Raw genomic sequence first — 12,906 nt, forward strand, 5'->3', positions numbered from 1 at the left:
CAGCACTGGCCGCTGTGCTGGAGGATTCGGCCCCGCCCTCGGACCACTCCCAAACTCCTGGGTTTGAGCTGAAATAAACTCTGTTTTGTAAGGCTCCTCAACCAAAGCTTTGGGTCTTTCAAAAATTAAGAGAACTGAAAAGAAACTTTCCTTCTCTCTTGATATATAAATTAAAAATCCATGCATTTGCCGTTATGCAAGCAGGAATAAACCAACACAGTAACCTCTAGTGGGGGTGATGTGACCTAGGTGGTACATTCCTTTACTTTAAAATATCCTGACTTAACTACTGGGTCATACTCCTTAGTAGGGATCCAAATGGGGCAGGACACATTTACTCAGTACAGAATCTTAAGGGTCCTTTTCATAATACCTTGTATGGCAACACTCATATTTTCTGTCCTTTACACCTCTATCCATAAGCTTATTTCTTAGCATCCCTTTGGTGCGCTCGCTCTCTCTCTCTCTATCTAAAATCTCATTTCTCTATGCATTTCTCATCAGTTATATGGTTTCCCTCTCCATCAATTCTATCTTTTTTTCTTCTGGTTCCTGCTGCTTCTCAAACTCTGTTAAATGTTGTGCTTTTTGGATAATGCACTCTGTAATAAAGAAACTGTGGTGATGTTCATCATTAAGACTGGCTTACGATGCCTTAGCTTGGACTATTGTCAAAGTGAGGCTAATGAAGACTATGATTGGGCTAGAAGCCCGTGAGGATGGAAGAAAACCTTCTAATCAATGCTGCCTGGCTTATGATCTTAATGATGGATGGTGAGGTTACAACAAGTTCCTTCTGGATTGGGAGAACAAGAGAAAGGAAGGAGACCTCCTAATCAATAAGGAATGCTACCCTTAGGCTTACTGGACAAAGAATAAGGCATCATTTTCTCACAGAGTTGTTTAATGTTTGAATATTCAGGAGCTGACCTGTAGCATTGAGTTGCCTGGGTCTTGTCAATTTTGTCTTTATCCTTTTCAGGAATAGTTTCAAGCAATGGGGAGCGCTGGAAACAGCTTCGACGATTTGCGCTCATGACTTTGAGGAATTTTGGGATGGGGAAGAGGAGCATTGAGGAGCGGATCCAGGAGGAAGCCAAGTTCCTGGTGGAGGAATTCAAAAAAACAAAAGGTTGGTGTGTGCGCAAGTGTGTGTGTGTATCTGTGTATGTTTATCTGGTCCATAGGGTCACTCATAAATACAGCATATTTATTTATTTAAAATAATTTATAAATCGCTTTTCAGATCACAGTTAATCTTCCAATCTTGTAATCTTCTTCAATCTTCCAGTACTGACTTCTATGGGAAAAATATGCCAGAACCTGCCCTAGTAGGGGCCAATTTCATTATCTGGAATAAGCATTGAGCCCCATGCAGCTCAGTAGGTGGCCCTTTTCTGTAACAATGTGAAGATTTACAGTAGACATCAGGGATCAGAGCCATCTCTGTGTCATACAGGACAGACTGGTCCAGTCCTGGCTTTACCCCATTACTTCTATGGACATGCATTTTCAGTTTCTCTAAGAAAGGCAGGAACTGGGCTGACTCAGTGGCAAATGTGCACTATCAGGTGGATAACGTAGGATTTGATCCCCCCAGACCTCTGCACCCTGGATGGCTGAGATGCTGCAAAGACAATGTTCACAGTTATGTGGCAGGAGGTCATCTCAGCTATTGCTCAACAGTGACACCAAGTGTTTAGACTTAGGGTCCACATGTATCCAGTTTCTGCAGGGAACGACAAATAGTGGCACCTGGCTAAGGACTTTCTTTGCATTGGCTGGGCTGTATTGGGAGGAGATATAAAATTAGAGTAATTCTAAATTTCATTTTCATTTTATTTACTTAGATGGTAGCTTTTAATCCAGCACATGGGAACACTTTGGCACGTGTGTGTCAGCACTCACTCAAATACACAACCATTTAAGAACATAAGATGTTATCATACTAGGTCATACTGAAGGTCCATCAAACCAAGCATCTTGTTTCCAACAATGGCCAATCCAGGTTACAAATACCTGGCAAGTACCCAAACACCAATTAGATCTCATGCCACTAATGCCAGCAATAGCAGTGGCTATTCCCTAACTCAAATTAATAGCAGTTTATGGATTCTACTCCACGAAATTATCCAAACCTTTTTTAAACCCAGCTCCACTAATTGCCCTAACCATATCTTCTGGCTACGAATTCCAGAGCTTAATTGTGCATTGCATGAAAAAGAATTTTCTATGAGTTGTTTTAAATGTGCTGCTTGCTAACTTCATGTCATGAAGAGTAAATAACCAATTCATATTTACCTGTTCTAGTCCTCTCATGATATTTTAGATCTCTATCATATGCCCCCTCAACCGTCGCTTCTCTAAGGTCCTAACCTCTTTATCCTTTCCTCACAAGGGAGTCATTCTATCTCCTTTATTATTTATATTGCCTTTCTGTTTACCTTCTCCAGTACAACTATATCTTTTTTGAGATGCAACAACCAGAATTTCACACAGTATTCAAGATGCTGTCTCACCATTGAGCAATTCAGAGACATTATGATATTCTTCATTTTATTCCCTATTCCCTTCCTATAATTCCTAACTTTCTATTTGCTTTTTTGACTGCTGCAGCACACTGAGCTGACGATTTCAATGTATTATTTACTATGATACTTAGATCTTTTTCCTGGGTGGTAAGTCCTAATATGGAACCTAATATTGTGTAACTACAGCAAGGGTTATTTTTCCCTATATGCATCATCTTGCACTTGTCCACATTCAATTTCATCTGCCATTTGGATGCTCAATCTTCCAGTCTTGCAAGGTTCTCCTGCAATTTATCACAATCCATATGTGATTTAACTATTCTGAATAATTTTGTATCATTCACAAATCTGATCACCTTACTCACCATACCCCTTTCCAGATCATTTAGAAATATGTTAAAAAGCACCGATCCAAGTAAAGACCCCTGAGGCACTCCACTGTTCACCTTTTTCCACTGTGAAAACAGGTAATTTAATCCAATTATTTCCTGTCTTTTAACCAGTTTGCAAGCCACAAAAGGACATCGCCTCCTATCCCATGACTTTTTAGTATTGTTAGAAGCCTCCTGTGAGGGACTTTGTCAAATGCCTTCTGAAAATCCAAATATACCACATCTACCAGTTCACTTATAACCACATGCTTATTCACCCCTTCAAAACAATGTAGCAGATTTATGAGGCAAGTCTTCCCTTGGGTAAATCCATGCTGGCTGTGTCCTATTAACCATGTCTATCTATATGTTCTGTGATTTTTTTCTTTAGAATAGTTTCCATGATTTTTCCCAACACTAAAGTCAGGCTCACCAGTCTATAGTTTCCCGGATCTTCCTTGGAGCCCTTTTTAAATATTGGGGTTACATTGGCCACCCTCCAATCTTCAAATACAATGGACGATTTTAAATGATAGGTTACAAACTATTACTAATAGATCTGAAATTTAGGACCTATTATTAATTACATGCATTTATTCGCTTATCTTATAAAATAGCCTGACCGCGCACACAAGTGCGCCTAATTTTAAATAGGTGTCAGCACTGACACGCAAATCTCACTTATATCGTGTAAGTCAGGGCATTTTAAAAGGGATGCGCGTGCATGCCATTGCCAGTTCCACCAGTTTGTCCACCAGTTCGTCCATTTAAGAGCTGGGTCCTCCAAACCCCTCCTAGTTTAATAGCCTTCACCACCCCCCCTCCCCCAGTTAGCCCAGACCCTTAAACCCCCTCAGATATGGCTAGTTTTCTGTTTTTTAAAACTCACACCTCCTCCATAGCAGAAGAAAACTTATGTGGCACGAGACCTGGGAGTGTGCCCAGGCACGTTGTATATCTCGGCCCAGCCTTGGACCGCCCATGCCCCACCCAGATTCTGCCCAGACTCCGCCCCTTTTTGAATTGGAGCAAGATGTACATGCAGCAGGAGATGCGCACGTATTCAGGCAACTTTTAAAATACGGTAGGCACACACGAGCCCAACTTGTGCATGCATCCCCGAATCGATGCGCACGCCGGGATTTTAAACTTCACCTATTAAACACAGTCATATTCAAATGGATTTTTGTGGGGATAATTGTGTTTCAGCGGTATGAATGGCCTCTTGAAAAACTGTCTGCTCAGTATCAGGCAAAGTTTAAAAGCCCGACATGCGCCAAAGCCAGGAGGCACGCACACAAATTGGGCCAGTGCGCACTGTGCGGATTTCAAAAGGATCAAAATTTCAGGAAAAGGGGCAGGGTATGGCTGTGGTCTGGGCAAGGCATGGGCGTGTCGGGGGAAGGCCAAGATTTGTGCACATAAATACGCGCACAGTAATTTTACTACTGCTATGAATGGTGTATAAGTTAAAAAAAACAAAGAATCTAGGCTACTCAGTGGGGTTTTAAGGGTTAGGGTTAACCAGGGGGAAAGGGAGACTATGAATTAGGAATAGCACTTACAAACCTCCCTAAACTGGGTGAACTGGGAAAACTAGCTATAGCATTGGTGCGTGTCCCTTATAAAATCCCCCCACTTACGCAGTAGATGCGGCATTTGCGCGTACGTGCGCACACCCACTTAAAAGTGCCCACACATGTACGCACCTTCAGCCTGTTGTATACCATGCGCACATATACGCGCATATTTTATAAAATGGCCGCGTCTCTGGAGGCAAGCCGGCATACGCATGTACACGTGCAGCTGTTTCAAAGTTACTGTTCCTGCGGGTAAAAATGTGCTCCCTGCACAATCATATTTTTACACAGATTTAAAAGAGGGCATTTTGAGGGGCAGGGTTTGATTAGGCTTAACATTTACCCGAATTCAAGTGAATTTTCAAAAGGAGTTACACATGTAAATGCAACATACTATTGAGGCGATGTTCAAAAGCCCATTTACCCATATTAATCGCACTGAATGCAGGTAAAACCTATTGACAACTCAATGGAATATATCATAGCAATTTTCAAAAACCCATTTATACAGGTAAAGTGCATTTACATGTCTAGAACCTAGCATTGAGTGTGCAAATGTTTTTGAAAATCAGGTCCATGACAGGATCAGTCAGATGTATACAAAAGGGGAAATCCTTTCAATTCATCAGCTGAAAAGATTAGGAAATACTAATAGCCTTCTTGTGTTTCAATACCTACAACTTAAAGGCTTTTTCTAAAAAGTGTCTGTCCATTAAAAATTCCTGTAGTAGGGAACTGACAGCATTTGAACATTTGGCTCTACTTCCCTATGAGAGTAAGAGGTGGATTTTAAAAGGTGCGCGCACTACCCGGCGTTCACACATGTATGCCTGATTTTATAATTTGTGCGCGCAAGTTATAAAATCGGGGGTTGGCGCGCGCAAGGGGGTGCACAATTGTGTGCCTTGTGCGCACCGAGCTGCACTGCCTTCCCCCATTCCCCCTAACCTAACCTTCCCACCTCTTCCCCTAACCTTTCCCCCCACAGCCCTACTCTAAACCTGCCTGACCTTTGTCTTACCTTTTGCGCTTGCCTCCGGGCAGGTGCAAGTTGAGCGCGCCGGCAGCCTACCGGCACGCGATCCTCCAATACAGCGGCAAATGGCCACTGTGTCTGAGGCCTCTGGCCCCGCCCCTTTAGTAAAGCCCCGAGACTTAGACACGTCCCGGGGCTTTACATGTGTTGCTGGGCCTTTCTAAAATGGGCCCAGCGTGCGTAGGCCTTTGAAAATCCGCCCCTAAATGTTTTATTTTCAACTGCTGGGCCAAAAAGAAAAGAAAGATAGAAAGGTAGGAGACGGTCAGTGTGGTTGGCATAAAACCAGGACTGGCTCAGCTTGCTCTTCGATATGCAATGTATTGGCAACTCTCACCGAGAGTGAGCTCAATTGGAAGCTGTGCCAACCAGCAGATGCCCCCTCATGCAGGATCTCCCCTCCTTCAAGAAGCTTCCTGTGATGGCCCTCATACTTCTTGATGTTAGAATTGAAGACCCCACAATGGCCCATCCTGTGATAAGTATTTTTCTGAGGAATGCTGATGCCCTTCTCTCTCCCTGCTTCAGGCTCACCCTTCGACCCCACCTTCTACTTCAGCCGGTCCAGCTCCAACATTATCTGCTCTGTCATCTTTGGGAATCGTTTTGACTACCAGGAAGAGAAATTCGTTGCATTACTGAAACTGCTAAATCAGTTCTCAAAGCTGTTCGATTCTCCCTTTACTCAGGTAAAGAGCTGAGCTTTATAAAGAGGTGGTAATGTTGTAATTAGTATGTTTCAAAGGGGCATTGGGAGATCTTTGCAGTCAATTCTGAGGAGGATGGTTCACTTGTCAACTCAAATGGAACATAATAAAAATGTAATAATTTTTTTTAAATTTATTTTTAGTCTTTTGTGACACTTCAGATTGGAATATATTTAGAAACTGTAGGTTTTTCCTTATCAGTAGAGGGCTTACAATCTAAGGGACTCATTCTCTATGCCATGTTAGGCCATTTGCCGTGCGATAAACACTGTTTATTGCACTGTAAATGGCGAATTAGGGGAATAATGCGAGGTGTTTCAAGGATCCCTACAGTTAGGTAAATGAATAGAAGGTACAATAAGACTCTATCCTATCTCCTCGTTACTTCCTTTCCTTTCGGGTACCCAAGTTTGTCTTTCCTCATATGCTTTAGAGTATGTTGCGTGTGCTGGCCACGGCAGGCCAGCGGCCAGGCCCTCTTACCCCTGGTTGCCTGCTCCAGCGCCTGGTTCTGCTGCTCTTGCAACCGGTGGCCTCCGACCCTGCGCCGCTCCGCTTGCTCCCAGCTCCGCGGCGGGCCTCCCCACATGGTCCGCAGAGAGACACCGCCATCTCACACTGCGCCCCTCCCTAGGCATGCACACGCGCATCAGCTGTTCTTTTAAAGGGGCCGTGGCGGGAAACTTACCCGTGCCCCCGGATGATGAAGTCACTAGGTCCCGGTATTTAAGGCCGGGCCCAGCCAGTGCTTCCTTGCCTTGGCAACAGGTCTCCATGCTGGTTGTGTCCATAGTTCTTAGTTCCTCTGACTCCTCCATGTTCCTGACTCATCTGTGTTCCTGCTCCTGCTCCTGGTACCTGTTCCTGCTCCTTGTTACGCAGACAGCTGCGACCTCTCATGCTCACCTCTTTTCTCCCTGTCTCGTCAACCTTAGGAATAATGGCGTCATCCGCCAATCAACGCCGAACTCCCCGGCGTCCCCGGGACAGCGTGGGTGCTGTCGATTGCCTTCTTGAACTTGGTATTACCTAGGGTGCGTGCACGCACTCAAGGGCCTCTTAAGTACATATCATGGCGGGAACCTCAGGGGTGTCCCCTCCCGATGACGTCAGTCATCCTCCGTACTTAACTTGTCCTGCCCTTGGCTAAGACAAACTAGCAAGGAGTTCCTTATTGCTGAAACCACTCGATACCTAGACTTCCTGTTCCTGTGTGGGTTTTTGGCACTCTGAGTACCCGCTCCTCGGGGGCTCATCTGCACTCTTGGCTATCCGCTCCTTGGAAGGCCTACCTGCTCGTGATTCTGCCGACCCACTGCCTTGGAGCTTTTGGGACTTCCATCTGTGAGTACTAATCGAATTCTATTCTACCACTTGCTGGCTTCATCTGCCATGTACCCCGTGCCTCGGGCCACTGTTGCTTCTTCCCATCTAAGCCTTCCTGTTCATCCTGTGCAGCAAGTTCCTGCCGCATCAGCTACAATTCCTTGGACTGCCTATACCTCAGCCTTCACTACCAGCTTAGACTCCTCAGCATACCCCATGCTGCAGGCCACTACCGGATCTGTAACCTGAGGTTCTTCTTCCACTTGTCTCCATTCTGGACTTGGCCTTTCAGGCTTCGGCTTGTTCTAACTTGGGCACCCACTGTCTGCCTCCTGTCCTCATTGGCGCCCGGGTCTCCGGGACTCCATCTCGTCCAGATTGGACCACCTATTTCAACTACCACTGCTGGCTCCTGGCTTACCTCCTCGTCGACCCTGAGAAGACCTCGGACGGAGGCCCACCTAAGCCCAGCTGGCCCTGGTACCCAAGGGCTCAACCTGCAGGGAATGAGGGCTGGTACTGGCGAAGCTCCAGCTGGCTTCCATCAGTCAACCAGCTCTGCCTGCCGATGGGGACCCGTAGGGCTTGTCCTGCGGGTAGCGTCAAACCTACCTCGACCCAAAGGTCCACCTCCTGCGCAACAGAGTAAAAACCACTGGCCAGTTTAGTAGCCACCCTCTAGACCGGCTCCAATCTTTTGAAGATGAAGTTTCTTGAACTGTCCAATGTATTTCAAATACAATGTCACCAGGGACTTATACAGAGGTAATATCACCTCCTTTTTTCTATTGACCATTCCTGTCCCTATGCACCACCTTTCTGGCTTTTACCATCACCTTACACATCTGTTTGGCCACCTTAAGATCATCAGATATGGTCAGTGCCAGATCCCACTCTTTTTTCGTGCATGGATGAATATCATCCCCTATACTTTAACACAAAGGGGGGGGGGGGGGGTGAATCTACTGTTCCAGACAGCGCATACCTTTCTCTCTCTGTCAGCAGGGGACATATTTTCTTGTAGAACATCAGCATAATGCAGATTACATAAATCCACTAACTCTTCATTAATAACATCCCATCCAGCAATTCTTATTCTTCCTTCTGTAAACTAACAGGGTACATCTTTCTTACTTTTATTTCACTCGTTCTCCCCTCCTCTCTTCCTGTGGTATTTAGTTGTTAAGGTGGGGCCAACCTGTTAGAGAAAGATATCAGGGGCCCATACAAAAATAACTGCAAGAAAAGATGGGGGGGGGGGAAGGGGGAGGGGAGAGGAAAGGAGGACTGGGGATCAGTGGAGGGGATGAAGGGAAAGAGAGGCTGGGAAAGGAGTGGGGGAGAGGAGGGGCAAACGTATGCTTGTCTGCCCCATGTGCTAACATTTCTAGTTACAGCTCTGTCCAGCCTTATGAGAGGACCTTTCTGGAGTCTATAAGGCAGCAGCTGTACTGCCGCTGTTAGGTTGTAATCATAGCCGCTCCATGCAGGTCACCCCAGTCTTCTTGGAAACTTAATACAGCTGAGGTTATTGTAATAGATTTCACCGCCTTCTTAGGAAGATGTTTTACCCAAAGAGCAGTGAAATTATGGAGAGTTATGCTAGCAGACACTAAATATTTCAAAAGTAAACTGGACAAGTTTCTGGATGAAAAAGCTAATGATGATATAGCTACGCTCTAAGGAAAAATGCTGATCCGGTGCTCCTGGTTTCTAGAGTTTTAATTTATTCATTCATTTATTTATTTGTTTATTTAAATTTAATATACCACTTATAAAGCAGGTTAACCAATAAGATGGATGGATGAGTAAGATTTTGATGATGTAACTATAATTTAACAGGTAAATTTTAAAAGGAACATGCATGTGCCCATAAGAACATAACATAAGAACATAAGAAAATGCCATGCTGGGTCAGACCAAGGGTCCATCAAGCCCAGCATCCTGTTTCCAACAGTGGCCAATCCAGGCCATAAGAACCTGGCAAGTACCCAAAAACTGTCTATTCCATGTTACCGTTGCTAGTAATAGCAGTGGCTATTTTCTAAGTCAACTTAATTAATAGCAGGTAATGGACTTCTCCTCCAAGAACTTATCCAATCCTTTTTTAAACACAGCTATACTAACTGCACTAACCACATCCTCTGGCAACAAATTCCAGAGTTTAATTGTGCGTTGAATAAAAAAGAACTTTCTCCGATTAGTTTTAAATGTGCCCCATGCTAACTTCATGGAGTGCCCCCTAGTCTTTCTACTATCCAAAAGAGTAAATAACCGATTCACATCTACCCGTTCTAGACCTCTCATGATTTTAAACATCTCTATCATATCCCCCCTCAGTCATCTCTTCTCCAAGCTGAAAAGTCCTAACCTCTTTAGTCTTTCCTCATAGGGGAGCTGTTCCATTCCACTTATCATTTTGGTAGCCCTTCTCTGTACCTTCTCCATCGCAATTATATCTTTTTTGAGATGCGGCGACCAGAATTGTACACAGTATTCAAGGTGCGGTCTCACCATGGAGCGATACAGAGGCATTATGACATTTTCCGTTTTATTCACCATTCCCTTTCTAATAATTCCCAACATTCTATTTGCTTTTTTGACTGCCACAGCACACTGAACCGATGATTTCAATGTGTTATCCACTATGACACCTAGATCTCTTTCCATTGTACCTGAAGACTGGAGGATAGCAAATGTAACCCCAATATTTAAAAAGGGCTCCAGGGGCGATCCGGGACGATCCAGGAAGGGCTCCAGGGGCGATCCGGGAAACTACAGACCGGTTAGCCTCACTTCAGTGCCAGGAAAAATAGTGGAAAGTGTTCTAAACATCAAAATCACAGAACATGGTTTAATGGAACAAAGTCAGCATGGCTTTACCCAGGGCAAGTCTTGCCTCACAAATCTGCTTCACTTTTTTGAAGGAGTTAATAAATATGTGGATAAAGGTGAACCGGTAGATATAGTATACTTGAATTTTCAGAAGGCATTTGACAAAGTTCCTCATGAGAGGCTTCTAGGAAAAGTAAAAAGTCATGGGATAGGTGGCGATGTCCTTTCGTGGATTGCAAACTGGCTAAAAGACAGGAAACAGAGAATAGGATTAAATGGGCAATTTTCTCAGTGGAAGGGAGTGGACAGTGGAGTGCCTCAGGGATCTGTATTGGGACCCTTACTTTTCAATATATTTATAAATGATCTGGAAAGAAATACAACGAGTGAGATAATCAAATTTGCAGATGACACAAAATTGTTCAGAGTAGTTAAATCACAAGCAGATTGTGATAAATTGCAGGAAGACCTTGTGAGACTGGAAAATTGGGCATCCAAATGGCAGATGAAATTTAATGTGGATAAGTGCAAGGTGATGCATAAAGGGAAAAATAACCCATGCTATAATTACACAATGTTGGGTTCCATATTAGGTGCTACAACCCAAGAAAGAGATCTAGGTGTCATAGTGGATAACACATTGAAATCGTCGGTACAGTGTGCTGCGGCAGTCAAACAAGCAAACAGAATGTTGGGAATTATTAGAAAGGGAATGGTGAATAAAACGGAAACTGTCATAATGCCTCTGTATCGCTCCATAGTGAGACCGCACCTTGAATACTGTGTATAATTCTGGTCGCCGCATCTCAAAAAAGATATAATTGCGATGGAGAAGGTACAGAGAAGGGCTACCAAAATGATAAGGGGAATGGAACAACTCCCCTATGAGGAAAGACTAAAGAGGTTAGGACTTTTCAGCTTGGAGAATAGACGACTGAGGGGGGGATATGATAGAGGTGTTTAAAATCATGAGAGGTCTAGAACAGGTAGATGTGAATCGGTTATTTACTCTTTCGGATAGTAGAAAGACTAGGGGGCACTCCATGAATTTAGCATGGGGCACATTTAAAACTAATCGGAGAAAGTTCTTTTTTACTCAACACACAATTAAACTCTGGAATTTGTTGCCAGAGGATGTGGTTAGTGCAGTTAGTATAGCTGTGTTTAAAAAAGGATTGGATAAGTTCTTGGAGGAGAAGTCCATTACCTGTTATTAAGTTCACTTAGGGGCGGATTTTCAGAGCCCTGCTCGCGTAAATCCGCCCAAAACCGGGCGGATTTACGCGAGCAGGGCCCTGCGCGCCGGGAAGCCTATTTTACATAGGCCTCCCGGTGCGCGCAGAGCCCCGGGACTCGCGTAAGTCCCGGGGTTCTCGGAGGGGGGTGTGTCGGGGGCGTGTCGGGGGGGGCGGGCCCGGTCATCGCGGTGTTTCGGGGGCGTGTCAGCAGCATTTTGGGGGCGGGTACGGGGGCGTGGCTACGGCCCGGGGGCGTGGCCGAGCCCTCCGTACCCGCCCCCAGGTCGCGGCCCGGCGCGCAGGAGTTCCGCTCGCGCGCGGGGATTTACGCCTCCCTCCGGGAGGCGTAAATCCCCCGACAAAGGTAGGATGGGGGTTTAGACAGGGCCGGGGGGGGGGGTTAGGTAGGGGAAGGGAGGGGAAGGTGAGGGGAGGGCAAAGGAAAGTTCCCTTCTAGGCCGCTCCGATTTCGGAGCGGCCTAGGAGGGAACGGGGGTAGGCTGCGCGGCTCGGCGCGCGCAGGCTATACGAAATCGATAGCCTTGCGCGCGCCGATCCAGGATTTTAGCCGATACGCGCGACTACGCGCGTATCTACTAAAATCCAGCGTACTTTTGTTTGCGCCTGGAGCGCAAACAAAAGTAGGCTGTTCGCGCTCGTCTGAAAATCTACCCCTTAGAGAATAGCCACTGCCATTAGCAATGGTAACATGGAATAGACTTAGTTTTTGGGTACTTGCCAGGTTCTTATGGCCTGGATTGGCCACTGTTGGAAACAGGATGCTGGGCTTGATGGACCCTTGGTCTGACCCAGTATGGCATTTTCCTATGTTCTTATGTTCTTATGCGCGTGGAACAGGGAGCATTTCAGAGAATGTGACACTGGAGGTTATGGATTTAAATACAAACAGTCTAACTTCAGTTAGTCAGCCTGAGTGACTCACTGCTCTCTTGATTAACAAATGTTGGTCCCTATTCAAACCCAATCACACTACCTCAACAGCTTTCCAAGGTGAGTAACTGAGCTGAACTATTCAACTTTTTTACTTAGGTATACACTGCTCCTAGCTTATTTCTAGCTTCTGGCTACTTTTTGGGTTGGTTTTTTTTTGTGGGGTTTTTTTTTCAATACAAACACTCAGTTAGTATTAAATACAAACACTCAGTTCTGCAGACTTTTAAAAATAAACACACTACCTACTGCTACCTTACTGACTAACTATTTAAAAATACAAACAGTCTAACTTGTTTATTCACTGCCTACCTACTGCTATCTTATTGAC

At 45.0% G+C, this 12,906-nt stretch overlaps 1 protein-coding gene across 2 annotated transcripts in view; it reads left to right on the forward strand.

The window, feature by feature from the left end:
* The window catches only part of LOC115100865 (cytochrome P450 2G1-like), a 106,570-nt gene that overhangs the window by 72,950 nt on the left and 20,714 nt on the right, over positions 1 to 12,906 (forward strand). For both annotated transcript variants that reach the window (XM_029619873.1, XM_029619872.1), the window contains exons 3-4: positions 983 to 1,132; positions 6,047 to 6,207. In XM_029619873.1, the coding sequence (XP_029475733.1) occupies positions 983 to 1,132; positions 6,047 to 6,207 (311 nt within the window). The remainder of the gene's footprint in view (positions 1 to 982; positions 1,133 to 6,046; positions 6,208 to 12,906) is intronic.

The sequence above is a fragment of the Rhinatrema bivittatum genome, chromosome 11 (genome assembly GCF_901001135.1).
Source record: "Rhinatrema bivittatum chromosome 11, aRhiBiv1.1, whole genome shotgun sequence".
Classification (NCBI taxonomy): domain Eukaryota; kingdom Metazoa; phylum Chordata; class Amphibia; order Gymnophiona; family Rhinatrematidae; genus Rhinatrema; species Rhinatrema bivittatum.